At 45.3% G+C, this 24,957-nt stretch overlaps 4 protein-coding genes across 8 annotated transcripts in view; 3 read left to right on the top strand and 1 right to left on the bottom strand.

The window, feature by feature from the left end:
- The first annotated feature begins 447 nt into the window (after nucleotides 1–447).
- Nucleotides 448–4,224, top strand: zgc:153981 (dual specificity protein phosphatase family protein). Its single transcript, XM_064318371.1, has 3 exons — nucleotides 448–1,039; nucleotides 1,352–1,569; nucleotides 2,320–4,224. The coding sequence occupies exons 1-3, from the start codon at nucleotides 912–914 to the stop codon at nucleotides 2,529–2,531; spliced, it is 558 nt and encodes a 185-aa protein (XP_064174441.1). The 5' UTR covers nucleotides 448–911; the 3' UTR covers nucleotides 2,532–4,224.
- Nucleotides 4,225–6,572: 2,348 nt separating this feature from the next.
- On the top strand, nucleotides 6,573–12,066 carry LOC135245340 (dual specificity protein phosphatase 13B-like). 3 transcript variants are annotated; one of them, XM_064318373.1, is made up of 3 exons: nucleotides 6,573–6,704; nucleotides 7,686–7,826; nucleotides 11,139–12,066. In XM_064318373.1, exons 2-3 carry the CDS (start codon nucleotides 7,687–7,689, stop codon nucleotides 11,362–11,364), a joined length of 366 nt encoding a protein of 121 aa, XP_064174443.1. In that variant the 5' UTR covers nucleotides 6,573–6,704; nucleotide 7,686; the 3' UTR covers nucleotides 11,365–12,066. The 3 variants fall into 3 exon arrangements, with proteins under 3 accessions (XP_064174443.1, XP_064174442.1, XP_064174444.1); XM_064318372.1 differs by lacking the exon at nucleotides 11,139–12,066 and adding an exon at nucleotides 8,438–8,693; XM_064318374.1 differs by lacking the exons at nucleotides 6,573–6,704; nucleotides 11,139–12,066 and adding an exon at nucleotides 9,180–10,384 and having other exon boundaries at nucleotides 7,750–7,826.
- A 1,329-nt stretch (nucleotides 12,067–13,395) lies between these two features.
- LOC135245217 (dual specificity phosphatase 29-like) lies at nucleotides 13,396–21,243 on the top strand. Its single transcript, XM_064318135.1, has 6 exons — nucleotides 13,396–13,541; nucleotides 14,500–14,740; nucleotides 14,890–15,089; nucleotides 17,446–17,646; nucleotides 18,545–18,768; nucleotides 19,395–21,243. The coding sequence occupies exons 1-6, from the start codon at nucleotides 13,396–13,398 to the stop codon at nucleotides 19,637–19,639; spliced, it is 1,257 nt and encodes a 418-aa protein (XP_064174205.1). The 3' UTR covers nucleotides 19,640–21,243.
- Nucleotides 20,967–24,957, bottom strand: part of LOC135245315 (histone acetyltransferase KAT6B-like) — a 48,395-nt gene continuing 44,404 nt past the window's right edge. For all 3 annotated transcript variants that reach the window (XM_064318308.1, XM_064318309.1, XM_064318307.1), the window contains one exon: nucleotides 20,967–24,767. In XM_064318308.1, the coding sequence (XP_064174378.1) occupies nucleotides 21,841–24,767 (2,927 nt within the window). In that variant the 3' untranslated portion in view covers nucleotides 20,967–21,840. The remainder of the gene's footprint in view (nucleotides 24,768–24,957) is intronic.

Below are 24,957 nucleotides of genomic sequence, written 5' to 3'. Positions count from 1 at the left end.
GACAGTTTGTTGATATTTAGTTGAATCCATTCTTCTTTCCACTAGCACAATATTTCTCGGGCTTCTGACTGCCTTTGGCGCAACCCCAAAGTAAAATAGTTGGCAAAGTAATGATTGGCAAGGTGTTATTTTCTTAAATACTTACCCTGCTTTTCTGCAAATGGTGGTTGTGGCCAAATAATTAAATTTTTATCATTTTGTACTCACTTGAGAAGACACATGTAATATGTAAACAACAAATATTACATAGTATTACTGTAGCAGTATGTGGAAAGAGAAAATAAAGTGTACAGAAAACGGGTCGTTAAAATTAATCGTGTTAAAGTTAATTTCCGAGAAAAAAGAGAGGGTGCCATGTATTGGTTTGAAGCGCGACGTCATCGTTACGTGTTGGATTGTAGGGACAACAGAAAAGGCACATGGAAGGACACGCAGTGAAGCAGTCATGCGTTTGTCCGACTTATTATAGGCAAAGGCTAGTGACGAGGATGATTGCGTAATTAATGCAGGGATACACGTAGACCTTATAATTATGCGTAAATTGTTGACGTTACATTTTTTATGTTAGAAAGGGGAAAGTAACGGTATCCCATGTTTTATTTTGTAAACAAGGATTGTTGCTATGTGCAGAACAATATAACGTTTAATTTCCTCTAGCGATTTAATTTCAAGAATTCTGTGTCGGGGAATTCTCGGCTCGTACAAGTTTCCGACGACAAGTTTTCCGTCAGGCTGCTGAAAGAGACGGAGTAGGGTAGCCTACAGCCGGCCTCCGTGCTAAATTAGGCGGCCGGAAAGTGGCATTAAATAAACACCTGTTCGGATGAATCATAGCGAGCGACGGAGAAGAAGAAAGAGCGACGCCAACAGAACAACGTTGCTCATCGATTCTGTCGTAATCAGAAATCGAGATGACAGCCCCGGAAGACAACCAACACGACTGCCTCGCGATCAAAGAGCTGGAAAATATATTGGATACGTGCAAGTTAGATCTGACAACGGTCGATGAGGTGTGGTCAAATCTTTATATTGGAAACGTGTAAGTATGGCTAATACTTGTGTCTGTGTCACCATTGAACACATAGAAGAAATGTACATAAGTTAACAATGCAGACAAAATGACATTGATAATAAGTCTATAATTTTTATGTTCGACGTAGTTTGTGCGTAATGCAAATGGAAACTTGTTGCGTGGAATAAAAACTTTTCTATTTCGCATTTACAGCCATGAATTTACCTACGCTTAGGAGTGTTATAAGTCTTAGTTACAGTAGTAGGCTACGGTGAGTGGTGAATTTAATAAATCTCTTTTTATTTGATTGCATTTTATTTTTATTTTCCAACATCTCAGGGCAATAGCCCAGAACAGGACGGCGTTGCAGAGACTAGGCATCACCCACGTACTGAATGCCGCTCATTCCAAGCAGGGCAGCATCGGGGACCAGGAATTCTATGGAAATTCTTTTGTGTATTACGGCATTCCTGCCGAGGATTCCTCTCAGTTTGACCTGAGCCTTTATTTCAAACCCGCGGCTGACTTTATCCACAAAGCACTGAAGAAGAAAGACTGTAAGGACCTCTTTTTCTGCATTTAACCATACTTGAAAATGTACACTTTCGTCATTTGGCGCTAAACGACTTACTAAAGTGGGTTTTAACATTTCACAGAATGACAGAGCTTCTTAAAGTCAGGTTCTGATCTCAGTCTTGGTTGATCACCGCCTCTTCTATGTATTTAACATCGACTTTAATACAGCTGTAATAGTAATAATTAAGCTGGTGACGTAATTACATTACATCGGATATGAAAGTACACCCAATGCTTGCTGACATGGTGTACTGTGTCGCTGTCAATTATTTTTCACGTATTGGCAATTTACTTTCCAACATGAGGTCTTGGGAGGTTTAATGTGAAAACTGTGTAACACAGGCGACCAATGGAGGCAGTACTGACCTCAGGCTCAGAGATAGCCGAAATGCTGCCAAGAACTGCTTATAGCATGACTTACAGTATAACATGGAGCAGACTACAGTGTCTAAAAGGGTGGACACCTGCTGTACATATCAGCGTTGCTTTAAGCCCTTTAAGGTGTTCTCATCACACAAATGTGCGATGAGAATGTTCTTAAACCAAACATTCTAATGCTGATGTAACAATCACTACTGGTAACAGAAAGCAATGGAGTTCTAGAACACTAATTTAGAATTTTGCGGGAGGGGGCATACACACATTCCAAAAAACCTACTCTTCAAAGGGCTTTAATAAGAGGTGAGGTCTCTCATCTGTTAACACCCGTGAACTTCACTTCCTGCCCACAGGTAAGGTGCTGGTGCACTGCATCATGGGCATGAGTCGGTCCGCCACCCTGGTGCTGGCCTACCTCATGTTGCATCACCGCCTGAGTCTCCGCAGCGCCATTCAAAAGGTCGTCCAGAAAAGAGCCGTTTACCCCAACAGGAACTTCCTGGCTTTGCTCCTGGACTTGGACAGGAACTTAAAAAGGAAAAGGAGGCTGTGTCCTCTTCTGTGACTGGAGCCTTTCCTTCAATTCACAAATAAAGGCTACAGAATCACACATATGCCTACTGTACATACAATACAGTACCTGTGTGAATGGCATTAAAAAACAATACCTACTGTGTTATCAAGTTGTTTTGTATTAACCTTTGTAGTAACCTTTCAGACAGGTCCTGTTTTTAGTCACAAGGGGTTATTTTAGTCAAGAAATAATGTTTCAGCCTGTTTAAATATCACAGATAATGTAAAACCTGAGTCAAATAATGTGTAATTTTGATATTTATCATAAGGCGCACAAAGCCAGTCTATAGAAATTTGTCTGCTTGATATTGGAACATGACCTGGGGGTTTATTATCCTTGGTAATTTCTTGGCAAACCAGTAGACATTTCCTACAAATGTTGTTGTTGGCAATTATTATTATTATTCATATTTATGTAGGAGCACTTATGTATTTGGAATTGAGAAATGTACTTTGTATTTTCAACTGTATATTTCAATGAAGTTGAATATGTTGATTAGTTTGTATTTCTAAAGTGTATTTGTATAGTGCATTTTTAATGTATATATTTTTTAAACCATGTATATTAACAACACTTGCAAAAGAAGGAACCTCAGACCAAGTCAGTGCATCACATTTACTGATCGCAGTTCCATTTGGAAATTAATATTTCTGCCTAATATTATGGCCCAGTAAACACAGGCACTCACGAGAGCTTCTGTATGTACAATTATGAACATGCTTTCTCACATGACATGGGAATAGAAATAAAAAATAAGGCCACAGCAATTGTTACAAAACACAAGGGGGGGGGGGGGGGTGTGGAAATTGAGCACAGATAATATTGCAGTTATTTAAATGGAGAAATCAGGTTTCTGGGGTATAAATATTTAATTTACTGAAAATTTAATGTGCATGTCCTCCGGCTCCCCGTTGCTTAATATAACCTTGATGGAATGTAGGCACGTTGGAATTGGGACCCGCATATTAAAATAGAAAAGGGCCTTGAGCTGATTGCACTGTGATGCATTTGCTCTCTGCTAAGATCACATACTCTTATATACCCAGCTGGTTGTTGCTGCTACAGGGAATCAAAGACCCCCTGATGTCAATAAGCAGTTACCGTAGAGTATTTTTGTTCACATAACGGTTGTGTGGCAGTTGTGTTGGTGTACTAACAATACACCTTTTTTTTTTTTTAATTTGAGAACTAGCGGCAGTCATGCGTGAGTTCATGGTAATGCGCATTGTAAAATTCATTTTTGTATTACCATAATTTAGTCGAGTGTCTGAAATAAAATTTGACAAAAAAAAACATGTAATGGGCTCTGGTCAATTATACTTGTGGAAAGGCATATCCTTTGTCATTGTGCTAAATGCCTAATTCAAAAGAATTGTTTAATTTATTCAAATTGCTTGAACAAGTTCCAATCATTTTTAATCCAATTTTAGCATGTTTTTAAATTGCTGGCTTTTTGAGTTAACTCTTACTTAAGTAACTCATGTCTTGGATTATTTCTTAAAAGGCGAGCAATGTGGTATTTGTTTAATAGCTCTAAAATGTCAAAGATCTGGCTTTGTTTAGAATGAAAGAAATACAGAGAAGCACATGTATATATATACAGTATGTGCGTGCGTACCACATACACATATATATATAACACACTCACACACACCCACACAGATGTATAAATCGTACAAATACAGGCAGTGATTTGTACTTTGGATAGGTTTCATAAAGTATAGGGTATGTTATAAAGACCTATCCAAAAAAAGAAAACATGCTGTATGTTTTTTTTTTTTTTAGTTCAAGTTTGTTTCTACGATTGTACCATTGAGATACCTATATGCACAGAGCAAATTCCCTCCAAGGGCAATAAAGGATCTATAGTCTGTCTATCCATCTCTTCCTTCAGCAGAAAGAAAATTCTGTATATTTTTGTCAACTGTGTAGGACAGTGAGCATTTCAGATGGGAGGTGAAGAAATAGTACCGATGCTGTCAGTACTGATACATGTAAAAAAATGCTCTAAATAAAAATACTACCTCCTTTTGTATTAAATCCCCACCAGATACAGTACATGAAATCTTAAAAGTACAGAATTTATCACAGCTCGTACCCATCAGGACCTTACTCAGCAGAACCTCCCAAGCACGACGCCCATTGGACAGAACAGACGATTTTGTAAAAGCACTGTTTTCAGAACTAATTCCTACGGTGCGCCATGGCTGCCAGGTCACCTACTGGCCATTTTCAAAATGACATTTTCTCTCTGAGCACAAATTTATTTCCCGCCCTGCAGAGCCAAGTCAGGATAAAATGCAGGAATAATAAAATTAGTTTCCTCTCAGACGGGCAGCTCAGTAGGACGGAAAACCTTGAAGCCATAAGAATATAATCTCCCGCTGAAATGTGCGTCCTAATGCGCTTCATTATCCTCTTCCCTGAGCCTGCTAATCCCCTCAGCCTGATAAGAGCCTGTAGGACTCCTGTAAGGCTGCTAGTATTCAAATTCCCTCATTTTTTGAACATGTACAGCCATTAAAAATAAACACAGGGACACTTCCTGGCACCCAGGTGTCTCAGGGTGAGGTAGAAACCGTTTGTGAAGCAAACTCCTGCTTTAACCACGTTTGCTTAAAACTTTGAGGTTAATGTGTAGAATGAGAAACTCAGTGGCCACAGATAGGGGGGAAAACATACATTGTTACTTTTTAAGATTCTGATATGTGGTTGTAAATCCTTGTCTAGATTCATTTATTTGTCTAGAATGGGAACTGGGTTAGGAATCAAGGAATGCAATTACAATTGAGGTAAAAAAATAAATGAATAAATTAATTAATTAAAGTTGATATGCCTTTTTTATGAATTATCAATAAAATTCCTTCAAGATTAGCATTTCTCATTGAAGAGGAACTAATGAAACCAAGAAGGTAATTGGTTGCTATTCCTTTATTCCCCAGTAGAGGGCACTACCAAGCTAAACAACAGGCTTCGTACCCCAACCACTTCTCTCATTGTGCCCAATATTCAGCGCTGACCATTATCACGTTTTACCATGAACATGAATTCCTCATCAACATATGGATTAATTCATGCTAATCTAATGCATGTCCTATGGGACATTCAGCATACTTAGCACTGCTACATCCAGCATATTTCCCAGCATGCATAGGGCAAGAGGCAGAAATACACCCCAGACAGGTTGCCGATCCATCGCAGGGCACACACACACTCATACCAATAGTTATGACTCTCCCATTAGCCTAACCTGCCTAACATTTAGACTATGGGAGGAACATGTGAGGACGGGAGGATTTGAACCTGCAACCTTCTTGCTGTGAGATGACAGTGTGACCCACTACAAATTATTAATATACATTTGACTACCAAATTAATTAAAATGGTACTGTCATAACTTCTTGCCATTTATTCTTATAAAGCATATTATTCAAGGTAAAATAATAATACTAATAATTAGATACCTGTGGGTCAGTGTGATTTAAACTCCATGTATATCCTCACAGGGTCGTCCAAATTTACAATATACTAGCACTTGTCCCAGCACCTGGGCATTTTCAATCATCTGCACCTTCCCTGGAAGGTGAGCAAATGCTATTTCACGAGAAAAATGGTCCTACATCTTCAACCTGCAGCCACAGTCATATGCAACCAATGGTCCATGAACCTTAAGTGCTGTAGTAACTTCTCAGCGGTGAGCAGATCCACACTGCGTTAACACTGGTTGTTCGTTTCTTTTTAAAGGCGTCGTAAAGCAGTGATTATTTACTCCCAGCGGCACTGAAGCTCCCGGCTCCGGCTGTATGCGTTAAATCAGCAAAGAAGGGACTCCTTTCAGGTACCAGCAAACGTGAGTGAGCTGCACATCTGGATAGTTCAGTGTGTGTCCCGGCTGACAACGTTCCTTCCGCAGCGACTGTGCTTGTTCTGCCTGCCAAGCACTTTGAAAAGCGCTCCCTGTCGGGCCCAAATGCGTCTCAGCGGCCCGCGCAGACCGGGAGATGTTTTCATCCCAAGGAGGTTTATAATTACCGCCGATTTAAAAAAGGAAACAGGACCGAGACGCAGACTTGGGGGTTAGCTGTTGTTGACGTGTGCCCCCCGAAGGACTACAAGATAAACAGATATTCTAGAGGGAGAAAAAAAAACGCACTGGCGGCGCAGGTAAGTTTGGAAGTGCTTCAGCTTTTTCTTTTAATGGAAACAAGCGCGTAGAGTTGCCGCTCTGCATTGTTTATTAGTAAAATAACCCGACCACGTTGTACTGTCACAAAGTTTTACTTTTCCCTCCTCAAGCCCTCAAACTACTGACTGACCACAAACACTCGGACTAACCTTTCGTTAAGCAGTTAAATTGCAGTGAACTGTAAAACTGTGTAGAACAGCAAAAAGATGTATGATAATTTATAAGCATCCACAATGGAACCTCAAATGAAAACTGCTATTTGAGCACAATGGTTTTGATGGGTTTAGTAGACTGTTTCAGTAGTGTGTCATGCCTGTTAAAATTTTAACGTTCTGCACTAAAAATAAATAAATAAATAAACAAATAAATAAATAAATGGAATATTCCCTGCTTATTTACACAGGCTTGGGTTGTGAATTAATCCGTTTTCATTATTGTATTAGGAGATTTAATGTCTATTACAAGGCAGATTGATCTGTTCGACTCCCACGAGGAGCACAACGCTGCCAGTGTGTGGGCGGGAGTTTAATTTCTGCCAAAAGGGGGGCGGGAAGGTTACGGATTAAAGCTGCCTGATAGATCTGTCCTAGAGGACAGCCGCTTCTGCACCAAATGGATGACGAGTCAGTCAGGCTTCTCATGCGTATATTGCAACTCCATAAATCTACGCACAAGCGGAGGGATCGTGGCGGCATTCATTCAGCATCTGGGTTTTCAACAGGGTGCCCGTGCCCTCCTTGGGGGGGGGGGGGGGGTCTTTGAAGGCACTACAGGGGGTCCCTGGCCAGACTTGTTATGCAATGACAATATATAGATTTGAGAAATATAAGTAATAATGAAAAAAAAAACCCTCTTTAAACTTATGATGGGGGTCCCCTGGATTAACTTGAGTAACAGAAAGTTAATAAGTCTGCATGGCAACGGGCACTAAAAGTAACACAGTTCAACCTCTTTTACAGAATGGAGCGCTACAGATCGCACAGAGAGCAGGAGGGGTACCAGACGCCTTCAGTTTCCGATCTCCAGCTCCTGTTGCTGGAGAACATCAGACCAAGAGGACCAGTCAACGAAGTGTGGCCCAGCATCTACATAGGCAATGCGTAGGTACCATGACAACAGAACTGAGCACCAATATCAAAACCGCACAGTCACAAAGGACCTTGTCCTCCACAATTACAGCTGGATACACAGGTGTTTGGTGGAACATCTGCAGAGTAGCCAGATGGCATGGATTGGGTATGAAGTCCCATTGCAAACAGAAGAGAGACTCGTCAAGATAGTGTCAGATAGTTAGAAACAAGACGTCATTACGCTGCAAATGGCTGCTTTCACAACTGTATGCAAGTAAAGGTATAAATGGTCACAGCCAGTGAATAAGCTTTAAGTACAAAGTAGTATTGTGGTAAAAAGGTGGGCTGAGTTTAAGATACAAGTCATAATGGATCAAGGCTACATGTACTAAGATGTGGGGTGATTTAGTAGGTGTATACTCTTAGAAAAAAGGGTTCGGAAAGGATTCGTTTTTAGTTTGTTATGGAGCAGTCTATGGAATGGGAGAGAAGTGTGAAAGCTCTGAGATTGAACCATTTTTCCTGACAAAGAACCCTTGAACAAGATAGGGTTTCTCTATGGAGACACAGGAGGAGCCTTTTGGAACCCGTTCTTCTAAGAGTGTAATATGTTTTAATTTTTGTTTTTTGCAATGCTGCAGGGCCACAGCGCGTGACAAGTCGACCCTGTTTAACATGAGAATCACTCACATAGTGAACGCAGCCCATGGTCCCTACCACATAAACACGGGTGCTCGGTTCTACAGGGACATGCACGTAGACTACTACGGCGTGGAGGCCGATGACTCCGCAGACTTCGACCTCAGCCTCTTCTTCCACCCCGTCGCGAAATTCATACGGGCTGCGCTGTCTCAGAGAGGCAAGTGACCAGGGCAGCGGGGGGTAGGGGTTAGCCCAACACTGACACCTGATTCAACTAAACTAATCAATCAAAACCTTGATAAATAGAATTTGGTGTTGTAGTTTTGGGGGTAAAACAAAAAAACCCAGAGACACTGGCCCTTTTTGGATAAGATATGTTTTTACCCATCAGGGGTGCCCTAAGACAGTGTGGGTCGGTGCAATCCATCCCTAGTGCCACTTTGCCCTCAACTTAAGGAGCAGATTTTAGCTCATTTCACTGGCTTGATCATCCAATGACTGAAATCATAAATATTGTGTAAGCTAAGTATGTAAATATATAATAACTGCTTGAACTGCTTGGGCTGTCTCTGTAAGGGTTGGATTGCTATTCTGCTATATTTCAGAGGGATGTTACCTTGACCGAGTAAGGATAAAGAACACTGTCCTTATATCAGAGGGTAGCAAGAGTTAACCAATCGTTTGGTGGTGTATCCGTAGTAACGGTTGTGAGGTTTTGCGTTTGATGGGCTTTACCTGCAGGGAAGGTGTTAGTCCACTGCGCGATGGGGGTCAGTCGCTCGGCAACCCTGGTGCTGGCCTTCCTCATGATCTGCGAGAACCTCACACTGGTGGAGGCCATCAACGCGGTGCGGCAGCACAGGGACATCTGCCCCAACGCGGGCTTCCTCAGCCAGCTCAGGCGTCTGGAACGAACCTTAGCTTGGGACAGGAAGAACAAGATGGGGGCCTACAGACTGTAAAGGGGATCTACAAGTAGCACCACTGAAACCGCGTACGCCAAGGCAGTCAAACCAGGCGGTCTGATGGTCCTGACAGCCTTGTTTTATATATATTTAGCTGCAGTATATACCTCAATGCTTTTCCCCAAATTAGAGAAAGCAGTAGGGAGGCAGCAGATGTATAGGGAATTCTGAACCCGTTGATGTATTGGTGGTGGGTGAGGTGAGTTCCCACTCACCACTGTAAAGCACTTTGAGCGTTCGGAAAAGTGTTATATATATGCAATGATTCATTCATTCATTCATTCATATTATTGCTTGCTGGAATGTAGTAATAAAGCCCTGTGTAAATGATGAATAATTGAATATTTTAGAGCAGAGGTTGCAGCACAGACAGGTGTGTGTATTGATGCTTCGCAGTAGGTTGGTCATACAGAGCCTCATCTCACTTGAATCTCGGCCATGCCGCCCAAAGTGGTTCATAACCCATCATAAATGATGTCACTAACCATAAATAGGCTTGTGGTATGTTATTTGGTGTATGCGTACGTAGTGCATATGAAGGTGCTATGCACTGCCTGTGAAGGACGTACCTAACTCGTATGTAGGACCATTTATTGTGTGTGCTTATGTGCTACAAACCTGTAAATGGTGTTAACATCTGCATGTTGTCAGCTGAGGATTTTCAGTGACTGTCTGTGCCCTTTTGAACAATGTACCTCTTGAATCTGTTAATGTGTTTAAGAGCTATAATTGTGTGTGAAAGTGTTGGTTCACAATATCTTGTGTGTCTACACAGGCAAACATCTGTATGTGAGTGCATGGATTTAGAATTTTCCTACAGCATGTAATTTGTGACTGGTCCTTGGTCGCTGTCAGAACACGTTTCATTCTCCATAACAAATGAAGACCCTTACAGTCTGTAAATTTGGATGTTGTGTGAGTTATGTTGCGATGAATGTTGTAATGTTTGCATGTTTTAAAAACAAATAAAAAGATATACTGTATAATAATACATTTCAGTCCTGATTGCTTTACATATATAAATTCAGGCATACATCCATATGGATGGACAGACAAATTAGCAGGCTGTGCAAGCAATATGTATTATATGACCCTACCCAGTTCTGACTTCTGTGGGCTAAGAGTCAAAAACAGTCTCCAATAGTTTTTAGTCAAACAAGGTTCTAACTCACGGGTATGGACTGCATTTATGCTCATCCAGCCACAATGTCTCCACCCTTGTTGTTTGTCAAACACCCTTGCCGTGGTTTAAGAGCTCAACGGTGGGGCAGAAGTTACTGTAGGTGATCAGCAGGCTGAGTAGAGGTCATAAATCGCCCCTGGAGGTCTGCGTGGCCAGCATGACTGAAATGTATGTAGTTATCATAAAGGATTTAGATTAAACTGAATGTACCGAAGTTGGGATAAAGAGAAAAAGTCATTTTAAGGCTGACAAGTTACGGATGGCGGTAGTATTCTCTTCACCAAGGGCTCCTAGCTGTGATGGGGCCATGAGATGAATTAAAAACTGAGTGAAGATTCTTCTTCCCATACAGAGATTTTTTTAATACCTTGCATATGAAGTGACAGTTCAGTTAGACGAGGATTAAGTTTTCAAGAATTTTCATATTACAGAAAAGCCTTCATACATGGCCTCCCTCCTTGCGCTAACACACTGTGTTTTCTGCTTTACAGCAATAAACATATCCATAGTAAAAAAATTTTAGTGAACAAAGTCTCTCACTGTCTTTCTCAGGGCGACAGCGCGTGACAAGGCCACGCTGTCCCAGCTGGGAATCACTCACGTTGTGAACGCTGCTGCTGGACCACGCCGAATCAACACAGACCCCCGGGTCTACGCAGACGTGGCCATAGAGTACCGTGGCGTTGAGGCTGCCGACAACGCGGGCTTTGACCTCCGACCTTTCTTCCACCCAACCGCCGAGTTCATTCAAGAAGCGCTGTCCAAAAAAGGCGAGTGATTCTGGGCATCGAGAATCAACTTCAACGGCATATTTTGCCATGGTAGGAATGTGCCACCTAGAATGCAACCAAATTTCAGTATAAGAAGCCTGAATCCTGACCTTGCTGGTGGCTTAGTCTGTCGACCATTGCCTAATTTTTTTTACAAATGTCCTCCAGGTAAGGAGGGGTTTCAAAAATTCACCTCTGACCGAAAAGGGCATAACTGCTGTACGTTCCTGCAGGTAAAGTGCTGGTGCATTGTGGGGCGGGAATAAGCCGTGCCCCCTCCATGGTCCTTGCCTACCTCATGATCTGCGAAGACGTCACTCTGGTCGAAGCCATCAACGCCATCGAGCAGCACAGGCACGTTTTCCCCAACGAGGGCTTTCTGGACCAACTCAGACACCTGGACACCACTTTATCCCTACAGAGGCGAAGGAAGAAGGAGACTTGAGGACCCAGCATCTTAGGAATCAGAACACCATTGCATTTATCCCAAACGTCTTGGGTAGCAACCTGATGATAACCCGGGTTTAACCAGTATTGTTTTTTAATTTTTTTATTTATTTGCCTAGTATAAACCATTATCCCGGGCGACTTCTATGATAAAATGTTAATATCAAGTATTAATAATAACAGGTTCCAATAGTACCAAGTTATTAAATGTTTACAGTACTTCTGGCATCATGAACAATAAATATTCCACTGTCTTGAACCTTGACCTGACTGGTTTCAAAAATAATTTGATATTCAAACATTTTTATTGGAAAATCTGCTAATGGTACTAACAGAATTGAGGTGAGTCTGGAAACAGTAGTACTCATACACCGACAGGTACACATACAGCAACGAGTGTTTAAATAAGTGCCCTTATGCTGGGTGATCCAATCTCCTGGGGGGCTGGGGGGAGGCTGTAACTGAATCCAGTGTTCCTGTGTTTATGAATAGCCAGCTGGACCCGTCGCTGCAGCGCTCCCTGTGGGCACAGTAGCGCATTGCAGGGGTCTGGGCTCAATGCCCTATAAATATCATTAACGCACCGTGTGTGTGTTGCCAACTGACCAGCTGTCCCTGCTGCCCGCACGCTCCAGTCGGCCATTGTAGGAGGTAAGCAATTCTCTGCTGATTTCATCCTCCGGATTTACAGTTTAGCAATGGAGACGATTTGGCACTTTAAATAGCAGGAGAGAGACACGGACATGGGGGAAAACCATTGACACGTGAATGGCTACTGAAATGACCAGAACTATATAAATATACAAGATCTGGGAGGTGGGGAGGTCATAACAGCTGCTGATATTTGTAACCAGTGTTACCAGTTTAGACCAGTGACAGAAATAACTGTTCACACATTCTTTTCACTTTGGTAGAACTCTAGTCTCATAGTTAAACTAAAATCTTTTCAACAGATTCATTTCACCCATATTTCCCAACAAGCTTATATTTATGTTCAGAAAGTATATATTTAAAGAAATGAATGCAATCACATGCACATTCTTGCCACATCATAAAAGTTAGAAAGGCTTGAATATGTGAAAATGTGGATAAACATCATTGACATTTAGGCATATTTTTTGTACCTCGCTGAAAGGACCTAAAGTCAGGAGAAATATGCAGTAATTACAGTTGAAAGAGGATTTTTGTGATTGCCAAGAAATGTATGGGCCATTTTTAACGGAATCCTGAGGAAAGCAATACCAACGTCCATGTTCTCTGAGCTCTTTGGTGTGCACTGGTAGGCCAGTTGCGTTGTTTCAACATCTTCCACTCAAACTTTTAAAGTAGAAAATTAAATAATACCTGTGACCCAAACAATTGAGTGAACAAAGTTAGTGGACAACAATAGTCTATAAATTCATATTAATTATATATGTATTTTAGGAAATCAGGTCTTCTTGTGCAGAAACATTTCCCAATTACAACTGCTATTTAAAATTCTAAAACACCACTGTTTTATCGGCAGCCGTGACACAGAACTTACCCACAATGTCTATGATTAGTTCCAATGGGTTTTTTTAAGCGACTCGTGGTTAAATGCTGTTTACAGGATGGCCCAAGAAGAGTCAGTTGACTCTGCGAGTCGGGTGCAGTACCTGACCCCATCCATATCCGAACTCCGCCATCTCCTGTGGACAAACAGACGCCCCGCAGGACCTGTCAATCAAGTCTGGCCCGATCTGTACTTGGGAGACGAGTGCGTACCCCATCATGTAGTAAGCACTCATTGCAGAGTGAGCCTTTACTAACCCCAAAACCCCAACATTTGTCGATCTACCATGGGCTTTCAAACACAGATTTGTATGAACTAATTAAAAGACTCCTCAACAATACAAGATACAAAAGTTTATTCAAACCCATGATCTAATGACAGAATACGATAACTCTACCCATTTCCAGGTTCCTAAAGCCACTTTCCTCCATGAGACAGTCTAACCATTTACGAATCATTCCCATCAACAGTACTCAAGGCTGAGGAACAGCCTCTGTCTACTGACCCCTCCTGACTGGGCCATAGAAACCATAGAGGAAAAGAGAGATCTTAAGATTTTTCTTCTTTTACAGAAGTGTTGAGGCACTTGGGTGTGAGCATAGTGCTCTTCCTGCAGTTCGGATCCAAAGCTCAATCCCACAATCCCATTTCTCCACCCTTACGTACTCCACTGATGAGAATATAGCACACGCCAGCAGGACACCACTGAACACATGTAAAGGGAGTGGTGGAGAGTGTAGGGTTGGGTAAACATGGGCGGGGTCACTGGAATGCCAGAATTTTCCCCCCCAGTGGGAATCCTGGGGACGGCGGTGTAACCAGGGATTCAAAAATTCCAAACCAATGAACCTATGGAACAGACTTAGAGGGGGGATGGAGGGGTGGGGGATTAGTGTCCCAGTAATCACCTTCATTGTGCTTTTGTATTACAGGGAGGAAGGTTTGGTTCTTTGCAATGAACTTCTGCGTATTGTGCACATATCTCTGGCATTTCAGGGGGCTCATGCCCAAACATCACATTCTTTGGAGGAGATTGCATGAATCAGTAGAGGAGGTCATGGCGATACGTACTGAGAGACACAATCGGCCATTCAGAAACGGGGGAAATAATTAAAAATAAATTTAAAAATTAAAACAAAGTGGAACTCTTTATCTTTCTCAGGACCACAGCGCGTGACAAGGCCACGCTGTCCCAGCTGGGAATCACTCACGTTGTGAACGCTGCTGCTGGACCACGCCGAATCAACACAGGCCCGCAGTTCTACGCGGACGTGCCCGTGGAGTACCGCGGGGTCGAGGCCGCCGACCATCCGAGCTTTGACCTCCGACCTTTCTTCCACCCAACAGCCGAGTTCATTCAAACGGCACTGGCCCAAAAAGGCAAGTGCTTCTGGGCATCACAGGCAAGAGGGAATATTATCATGATGTACCGATTTTATGTTCACTACCTGTCATTTACTCACACCAGTCAGTGTAAGGCCTGGTGATCACATGTCCATGTGTGTAAAATGTTATTGGTTCTGTGTTTGACTGGTTTGTTGGGGCTTTACCTGCAGGGAAGGTGTTAGTCCACTGCGCGATGGGGGTCAGTCGCTCGGCAACCCTGGTGCTGGCCTTCCTCATGATCTGCGAGAACCTCACACTGGTGGAGGCCATCAACGCGGTGCGGCAGCACAGGCACATCTGCCCCAACGAAGGGTTTTTGGACCAACTCAGAAACTTGGACACAACCTTGGCCACGCAGAGGCACTCTTAGGATGGCAGGATTTTCGGAAAACAGAAAGATATTCCATTCAGTTCACATTTATTAGAGAAGTTAGGACTTCCACTGTAGCCCAGTACAGAACTTAAACTCCACTGTCTGACACCATACATGCTGTCCTTTCATACATCCGAGTCCAAAATGGCTGCCATTTCATATATCTGAGCCCAAATGGCTGTTATTTCCACTATTCACTGCTCGAGGGCTCACACTGATGTGACATCAAAATGCATGGGATTTCCCTGCATGCATTGCCATGATTACTACTTACACCCAGGACTCCCGTCTTACTGTATACTGGATCCTATAGGATAAATTAGACCCTTTGATGAGGGAACAGCTGACTGATTACAACCCATGTCCTTTGGGAAACAGTACATTCAGTGGCCTTTTAAGGCATTCAGCTTTCACTAAGGCTTTTCAGTCAGCTATGGTACAGGCTAGAGACAATGAATAGAAATCAAATTCATGTGTGCTGAGATATATGTTCAGCTGGCCTACAGACCACACCATACAGCCTCCCCTAAAAATAATCTTTATGAAAAATAATTACTTATTATCAATGAATAGATCAGAAAGCTTTGTTTTCAAAACTATTTGAATATACATTCTAGAAACTAATCATATTTGACAATTCACATCCAAATTATACAAATATTTATGAAGTAACTTTAGCAACAAAAGTAATAAGATTGTATTGAAGGGGGCTTAAATTTGTTCTTGGCGCATTTGGAATCCCCCTCAAACTGCCATTGTTCAGTAATGAGGGATCAGGACAACTTAGGTTTAGGTTAGGCAGAATTTCCACACGATCCATCAAACAAAATTTTACCCCATGGGGGGGGGGGGGGGGGGGGGGTCAGCTATTAAGCTATGTGGTCAAGGATACCACACACACATATACTGGGAAAGTAAAGCAGTAACTGTTTAAGTGTCCTTGATCCCATCCCCTGGGGGAGCTGAAGGCACACGGGGGGGTTGGGGTTGGGGGGGGGGGGGTGTAACTGCATGGCAGCTGCAGCGAGTCTCCAGTTTCCTGTGTTTATGAATAGCCAGCAGGGCCCTTCGCTGCGGCGCTCCCTGTGGACACAGTAGCACATTGCAGGGTTCCAGGCTCACGGATTGAAGCCCTATAAATATCATTAATGCACTGCGGCCCTCACCGACGGACACCGACGCTGCCCCTCGATCTGTCCGCTGAAGCCGGCCATCATAGGAGGTAAGCAGCTCCCCGCTTCTTTACCGGATACGATTTACAGCAGGGAAATGGAGACGCTGGATTTTGCTTTAAATAGAAACAGCAGAAACGCTGAAAGGAGGGGAAATGGACTTACAACATGCATGGAAATCAACACAGTTTGAAAATCTTAAAGATCTGGCAATCTGGCAGACGGGCAATTGTGTCATATAAAAAATACAGCTAGCTTCTGTTCTCCAAAACTGCAGTGTCTGCTTTTGGCAATTGAGGTTTTATCTTGTTTTTGTACAATCTTGTTCATAAAAATATATGAATCATTCAAAATAATTTGGTGTTGAAATGCAGTACTTTATAGTAACACTTGTACTTAAAATACATGTTACAATACTTTAAAGGAAAAATATACTTCTGGGAGCTTTTAAAAATAAGTTTTTTAAAAAAGATTTTATTTCAATTAGCCCAAACAGTTTTTGTGTGCAATGAAGGATTTTTTGGTTGATATTTACAGCAATTTCTGATGACTCTCCAACTTTATAATTTTTTATATTGGGGTAACCGCATGTTTAAAGAAAAAATATCTATATACTTAAAGTAACCCCAAATCAGCTTGAAAAATGCTATTCCTTCAGAGGCTGTGCATGTGTATATTTACCAAAATGTAATGTCATTTTTGGACAAAACTATGCCCCATGGCACCAGCAACCTAAGGCCACTGCACACAAGGAAAGATGCTTAAAATTTAAAAACAGAGATATAAGTTCATATTTCAACTATAAAATTAATCTGTTCATATATACAGCCCCTGGGAACACAACATAGCTGATGACACTGCTTAAACAAAAGTAATCACCTACATCTGTTGTATTACAACAAATACCCCATTGGGACAAGCTGATTTTCTGAAGTGTCTTCTCAAGAACGGAAACTTCATGTTTTCTCTCCTAAATATACAAGATCTTTCAGTGAAATTACAGAATAAACATTGTGATTGGGGCACCAAACTGGGTTCCAAGTTCAATGATAGGATTTAAAAAACACTTCTTATGAAAATGATTTAAAAACATTCTCCATAAGATCATTTTGAAGTAATTAAACAATTTACTCACTGTCTTCAGTGCAGGGGGAAAATCCCAAGGAGACGCCTGAAGAGAGTTCGCTGTGGAGAGCATGATGTCTGGCGCCACAAAGAACAGAAAAAAGATAAATGCGTACGCTGAGGTAAAGGCGAACCCTAACAGTGACTACGTCACGCCCGGAGCCTTCGACCTGGAGAAAATCTTCTGGCGTGGTTCCGGTGCAGCGTACACGCATGTCAACGAGGTGTGGCCAAACGTCTTCATTGGAGATGAGTGAGTTCGAAGAAACCCATTTTTCAGCAGGCCGGAGGGGAGGACTGAATAAAATTTTTAAATAGTACTCACCTCATCAGGTGTCACAGATTACCAAGAGTAAAAAAAAACATGACCTGTTCAACAAATGTTCGCAGTAAACTAGCGTTGTGTGGCCAAAAGGCCACCTACCGTTTCCCTGTAGGTGACTTGAAATCATCCACAGTTCATTCAGAGAAATGTTTCTTTCGAATTGCTAGTCTTTCAGTTACTGGGTGGCTCATTCTGTTAAGGCACTGTTCTACTACATGAGATCCACGGTATGGTATCAAATCTGAATGAGTCAATGCTAACTGTGGCCGGCAGCCCCGCAGGGCAAAACACAATCGGCACTAGTGCAGCTATCCTCAATCCTGGTCCCGGAGAGCTGCAGAGTCTCCTGGTTTTTGTTTCAATTCAAACCCAAGAAACCAGGTGACTGGAGTTAGTCTTGTAATCAACTGCTTTAACTGATCAATTGCTGTGCTACTCAAGCGGGTAACAGCAAAAGTCAGCAGACCCTGCAGCTCTGTGTTACTGCTCTCCTGAATTGACAGGGGAGGTCATGATATTGGCCAAAATATTAAACCATTAAAAAATTAATTTGAAAATGCTGATTTTGTCAGGAATTTATTTAGGTTATCATCTATAAGAAGACGGTCTTGTCCGGTGTGAACAGACTTCCTCTGCATCGGGAAGGCCCAACTATGGTCCCTTGGGTTCATTTCCAAATTACTTAACGGTCTTATCATGAAATTCCTTTCTTTTTAATTTGCCACTGGTTTTGTTTGACCGGAAACTACCGATACAGTCTTTCATATAACTGAAACGGACTGACGGAGTTGACCTGCTGTTAACCGTTGGAACTGTCTCGGAACAGGAAGACCGCTCTGGAGCGCGACAACTTGGAGAAAATGGGCGTGACGCACATCCTGAACGCGGCCGAGGGGAAGTGGAACAACGTGGCCACGGGCCCCAAATATTACAGCGACATGAACGTCGAATACTACGGCGTGGAAGCGGAGGACGTCCCCACCTTCAACCTCGGCGAATTCTTCCATCCTGCGGCGCAATTCATCGACCAAGCTCTCAGTAGCCCCCAGAGTGAGTCATCACCAAATAAATCAGAGGCCTCCTAACGAGCCTTTAAAACCTTCGTTCCCTTTGGCTGTTGGCGTAGCACTTCTTTGCTTCTTCACCGTCACTGTGTGACAAAAGAACATCCCGTGGACAAACTCCTGATCTCATGATAAATCTTCACTTATTAGTTTGCTTGCCAGAAGCACAACCTGAGATTGCCACAATCCATCAGAATAGTACTACCTAGCAACGGGGACAGAATCCCCGCCTCCCCATACCAAAACAGTGATCCGCCAACTGTTTCGACCACACTGAACACACTTGTGCTGTCTGATCCCACATGTATTAAGGCTGATCCATCACCCATCACCTTGCATCAAGCAAGTGAGCTAGCTAGATTACAAGATAAAAATGTAGAGCAATGCACTGACAGAGTCGACCATTAATGCTTAGCGAGCGCACACCATACCCATAGGGGCATAGTTAACAGGAGCAGCTGTTCTTGTCAAGCGTGTCATGGTGTTGTGCACGTGATGTTCCGGGTGTTTGTACTATCAACTGCAGATTGTAAAAAAAAAAATCAATTTTAGGGATTACTTTCCTTTAAGTTACAGAGTGAGCCCAGTTCTCTTCTTCTTCTTTGGTTTCAGACAAGCTGCTGGTGCACTGCGTTATGGGAAGGAGCCGCTCAGCCACGCTCTTCCTGGCCTACCTCATGATCCACAAGGACATGACCGTGGTGGAGGCCATCGAGCACGTCAAGGAGCGTCGGTGCATCCTTCCCAACCGGGGCTTCCTAAAGCAGCTCCGACAGCTCGACATTCAGCTCCAACAGCAGAAGCACGGATCGCAGAACAACGGAAACGGCGAGGTCACGGAGGAAGACAAGCAGTGAAAGGGCTACAAAAAAAAGACCCAATTGATTTGGGAGGGAAAGTAGAGCAAATCACAATAAGATTAAGAGTGAGTGATGGCTTCGTCTCTCTCTCCAAGTTTCTGTTAAAACTACCGTCTGTGGCTAAGTTCAGCATCTGTAACCTATCAAATGAGCTGTAACAACAGAAGAGAATTACTGAAGTATGAAACGACTTTCGGCCAGTTGGTAACCGACACCGAGGAATGTACGGACAGGGAATCCAAGAAATCAGACATTTACTGGGTTTCTGCGAGTTCATTTGGCGTTTTAGCGTTTTTTTCCCCTACCCACTGAATGAACACTACAGTCTTCACATATTGGTTCTCTGCTGGGACGACTCCAAATGCGTGCTGTACAAACGCGAAGATTGAAATGACAGTATGCTGAGGTTGCAATCATCTTTGTGGTTTTGTAACACGGAATGGGGAAATTTAACAGGATAGCACATCAGCCAAGTCTCTCATCGCTCTCTCTACGCAGCATCGTTTCACAAAAAATGCACTTCAACAATGGGGTGGATCGGCATCAGATGAACTGCAACGGTTTTGTACCGCAGACAGTGTCTAACTCACGTGGATAATCGGCATTGCCTTCGTTAAGGCCAGACGTACTGTAGGAGGGCCAGAGATTCTTCTGGAACAGAGGGGAAACCAAGGGGAACTGTGGGAAGAAGCTAACCACCATGGAATGTTCAAAATTATATAAAAAATAAAAATAAATGAAATAAAAGAAAAATGAAAAGGGTATCCTGGCTGACTGAAACTCTCCCACCCCTGGCCCATGCTAGATCCAATTGTGTCTCAGCCTGTGGGACTGCCAACCACATTTGGTACAGGCACAGTACGTTCTGGTAATTTCTGTTAGGCATGGTTTGGATTTAAGCTAGATGTGTGTGTTGGGATGAGAGGTAAATAAAGGACCTTTTTCATCACCGTAATAACAATGGTGAAATGGTCATTTATAATAAATAATGCCAATTAGCTGATCATATGTTTTCTTGCGAAAAAACGTACAACTTCTAAGTGACTGACTAAAATGCTAACTCATATGGCGCACATAGCTAGCATCACTGTTCCACAGGCTGTCTTTACTGGGAAAAAGTCAGTGTAAACGAACACAAGAACAACTTCCTCTTTATGTTCCCTTTTCCTAGTTTGGTCTATTCACACGCTACTATTCCACACATTTTGACAACATCCAATAATCCAATGTATTATAAAGATAAATAGATGGCATTATGGTCATTATATATATTTTTTATTTCTGCCACAAGATCTTTGAAATGTTTTAGAATCGTACGCATACAAACACTGAGATATGCTTTATTATTCAGACAGAAATCAGTTTGCATTATAAAACAGAAAGCTGCCTCGTTTAAGGAAATTTGTTACAAAAAGTCATGAATTATACACATTTAGCAATAAAACCTTTCAAGCTTAACAACTGAAATGGGACAAAGTTTACAATTGTTTTTTTTGTTTGTTTTTTTACAGCATTAGAATTAACAAAAATATAGTTTAATTTTTTCTCCCCTTTTACAGGGAAACCTAACAAGGCCATACATTAAAAAAAAGAAAAGAAAAGACTTGCTATTAAGCACAACACTTGTACAGTACTAATCTGATGCACTGTCACTAACAAAGACGTCGTAGCATGCTAAGTGTCACTTTACATTAAAAAAATTAATGTACAATAATTTAAATATATAAAGGCATGAGTATAGAAGAAAAACTAAACTTCAGGACTGTCGGACAGGTAACATGTAAAAGGCTCTAATATCCGATAATGTATTTGTAGCAGGCACATTATAAGGCTCCGGCACAGTTTCACTTGCTGAAGCCGTCTCCCGGGGCAGCTGGGTAATCCAGCGCTGCCTCTCGTCGAAAGGAGATTAACGCTAATCCAATACATTTTCATTTTAATGATGTAAGGCTTTCCTACAAATAGGAAATTTAAAAATAAAAATAAAAAAAGCTCAGAATCCTTGCCGTCAAGATTTTTTTTTTTTTCTTCTTTCTTTTTTTTTTTTTTTTTGCATCCTTACCAAGTGCTGGTTTTTTTCAGGGGGAAGAAAAATAAAAAATAAAAAAATCAAATTAATCCAGGGTAAAGTGCATTTCGAAAACAATATGCACTTTTTCGAGAAAAAAATACACAGTAAACAGAGAATAGTTATTTTTTCAGGGTCTCATGAAGGACGGGTTTAACGGCGGCTTGGACATGCCGCCGCTGATGTAGCCATGGTGACCCGCCGGCGCGTACATCATGTTGCCGTGGGGCGGGGCCTGCATGGGCTGCTGGGAGTACGGCTGCGACCCCATCATGCCCATCTGCATAGGGTACTGCGGCGACTGGTTCATGTAGGCGTGGTTGCCGTGGTAGCCGCCGTTCATCATGGGCTGGGCCGCCACGCGGTAGCCGCCCATGGCGTTGAGCGGCGCCATGTTCACGTTCATGGAGTTGACGTTGTAGGCCGGCGCCGGCATCAGGTTGACGCCCACGTTCATGCGCGGCATGGCGAGCGTCCGGCCGGGCGGCTGTAAGGCGAGGGTCCTGTCGGGGGCCTGCATGGCGAGCGTCCTCCCACGCGCCTGTAAGTGGAGCGTCCTGCCGGGCGCCTGCATGGCAAGCGTCCTGTCGGACGCCTGCAGGGTAATTGTCTGACCGGGCCCCTGTAAGGACAGCGTCCTGTCGGGTCCCTGCAAGGACAGCGTCCTGTCGGGTCCCTGTAAGGACAGTGTCCTATCGGGTCCCTGTAAGGACAGTGTCCTGTCAGGTCCCTGTAAGGACAGTGTTCTATCAGGTCCCTGCAAGGACAGTGTCCTGTCGGGTCCCTGTAAGGACAGTGTCCTATCGGGTCCCTGTAAGGACAGTGTTCTATCGGGTCCCTGTAAGTTCAGTGTCCTGTCGGGTCCCTGTAAAGACAGCGTCCTGTCGGGTCCCTGCAAGGACAGTGTTCTATCAGGTCCCTGTAAGGACAGTGTTCTATCAGGTCCCTGTAAGTTCATTGTCCTGTCAGGTGCCTGTAAAGCGTGTGTTCTTTTTGGCGCCTGCATAGAGAACGTCCTGTCGGATGCCTGCATGGTTAGTGCCCTGCTGGGGGCCTGCATGGCGAGCGTCCTGTCGGGCGCCTGCACGTTCAGCGTCCTGCCAGGGGCTTGCATGGTGACCGTGTGTTGTGGTGCTCGGCTATAGACCTGCTGATGCTGCTGCTGCTGCTGCTGCTGCTGCTGCTGGAGGTGGTGGTAGTGGTGGTGGTGGTATTGGTGATGGTGGTGCGGGGGCAGCGGGGCGGACTTGGCCCGCACAGGGGCGTGGCTCTGCAGCCTCTGGGGCGAGGGCGGAACGCTCGCGTTGGGCGCGGCCATGCTGCGCTGCAGCATCGTCGGGGGAGGAGTCAGGTTCGGGGGCGGGGTCATGGTCGGGGCGTGCGCTTGGGGAGCGGCGTGCCGGGGCGGGGCGTGGGACATGAGGGCGGAGCTGGAGAGCGGCGGGGGCAGGGGGGCGGTGCTGTTCGCGTAGGAGGTGATGGGGTGGGAGGCGGAGTGGCTGAAGGGCAGCGAGTGCGGGTCCATCAGGCCGTTGGTGAGCTGCTGCAGCTTGGCCAGGCTGAAGGTGGCCGAGGGCTGGGGGTACTGCCCGCCGCCGTACTCGCCCTGGCCCGGGCGCTCGTACAGCCCCAGGCCCACGGACTCCGCCATCTCGGCCAGCTGAGCGGGCGGGGCCGGGGGCAGGGTGAAGTGGGACAGCGGCTGGTGGCCGCTGGGCGGGCGCTCCGACACGCACCCCTGCGGGGAGCTCATGCCGTAGGCTCCGCCCACGCCGGCGCGCTCGGCCAGCTGCTGGGTGACGGCGCAGCTGCTCTGGGGCAGGTTGCCGTAGGAGCAGCTGCTCTGGGCGGAGCCGGCCCCCAGCGTGGAGTCGTAGCTGCTGGGGTTCTCGTAGTTCTCCGTGGTGCTCTCGATGCTGCCCAGGTCGCTGAAGCCGCTGTCCGCCACCTGCTGCGAGTGGTCCGACACGGACGGCACGTCCATCATGGGGGACGTCTCCAGGTTCTGCAGCGAGGGGGCGGAGACCGTGCTGTGGGCGGGGCTGATCTGCGCGTAGCTGCTCTCCAGGCTGCTGACGGAGCGCACCGATTGGCCGGGGTGGGACTGCACGGAGGACACGGGGCTGCTGTGCTCGGACGGGAGGCCCTCGTCCGCGGGGACGGGCTGGGGGCTCTGCTCCAGCGGCGCGTAGCCCTGCAGGCTGCGGCACGCCTCCCGCGTCTCCGCGCAGTCCTGGAAGCCGCTCTCCTGCTCCGCCTCGCGGGTCAGCGACTGGACGGCCTGCGCCGTCTCCGGGTCGACCTCGGCGCACGCGGCGCGGTCCGCGCGGGCCGGGGACCCCGAGGGCTCCTCCTCCTCCTGACTGCACTCCTCCTCTTCCTCCGACTCGGAGTCCGGCTGGCGGGGGGAGTCGGCGCAGGGCCCCTCCCTGTCCGGAGTCGCCTGGGCGACGTCGGTAGGCGTCAGGTCGTCCGGGCAACCGTCCCTGCCGCCGGGGTCCGCGTCCTGCGAGTAAGGAGGCGGGAGCTCGGGCAGGTCCCCGGAAGCTTCCGCCGCGTTCCCGGACTCCGCCTCCGGCGCCGCGACGTGGCCGTCGTCTTCGTCGTCCGCGTCGTGGTCCTCGTTCCGCGCGGGCTCCTCCTCTTCCTCCTCCTCCTCCTCGCCCACCGGCACGCTGCACCCCTGCCCCTCCTCTTTCTGCTCCTCCTCCCGCTGGGGATCGGCGTCGGGCCCGGGCACGTCCGGCGTGCGGTCCTGGCTGAACAGGTCGAGCGGAGAGCCCGGTTTGGGTCCCGGGAGCGGGGAAGGCGGCTGGTCTGGCTCGGGGTCCGGGCTGGGGGCGGCAGGGGATCCGCCCCACGCCTCCTGGGGCTCCGCGGGCAGGCTGTGGCGGTCGGGCTCCAGGGGCGTCTCCGGCGGGGTGTACAGGTTCAGCTTGAAACCCGTCCGCTCCTTCAGCCTCCACTTTGGGGGGCCGCGCTTCACGCCTTTCGGCCAGCCCTTCTTACGCCTGGGGGCCTGGGGACCGCCCCGCCTCCCCCTCCTCGCACCGGAGCCTAGGGGATGAGAGAGAGAGAGAGAGAGAGAGAGAGAGAGAGGGACAGAGGGAGATGGAGATCAGGAATTAGGCCTTTCTCCAATAAGCCTTGAATACTTGACATTTGACAGGTGACATTTTCTTGATGTAAAGAGTATCTATTAAAACACATGCGCATATTCCCAGTACATAATCTAAATGTAGCATAT

Source organism: Anguilla rostrata, chromosome 18 (assembly GCF_018555375.3).
Source record: "Anguilla rostrata isolate EN2019 chromosome 18, ASM1855537v3, whole genome shotgun sequence".
Lineage (NCBI taxonomy): Eukaryota > Metazoa > Chordata > Actinopteri > Anguilliformes > Anguillidae > Anguilla > Anguilla rostrata.
This window is presented reverse-complemented; position numbering and strand designations above follow the sequence as displayed.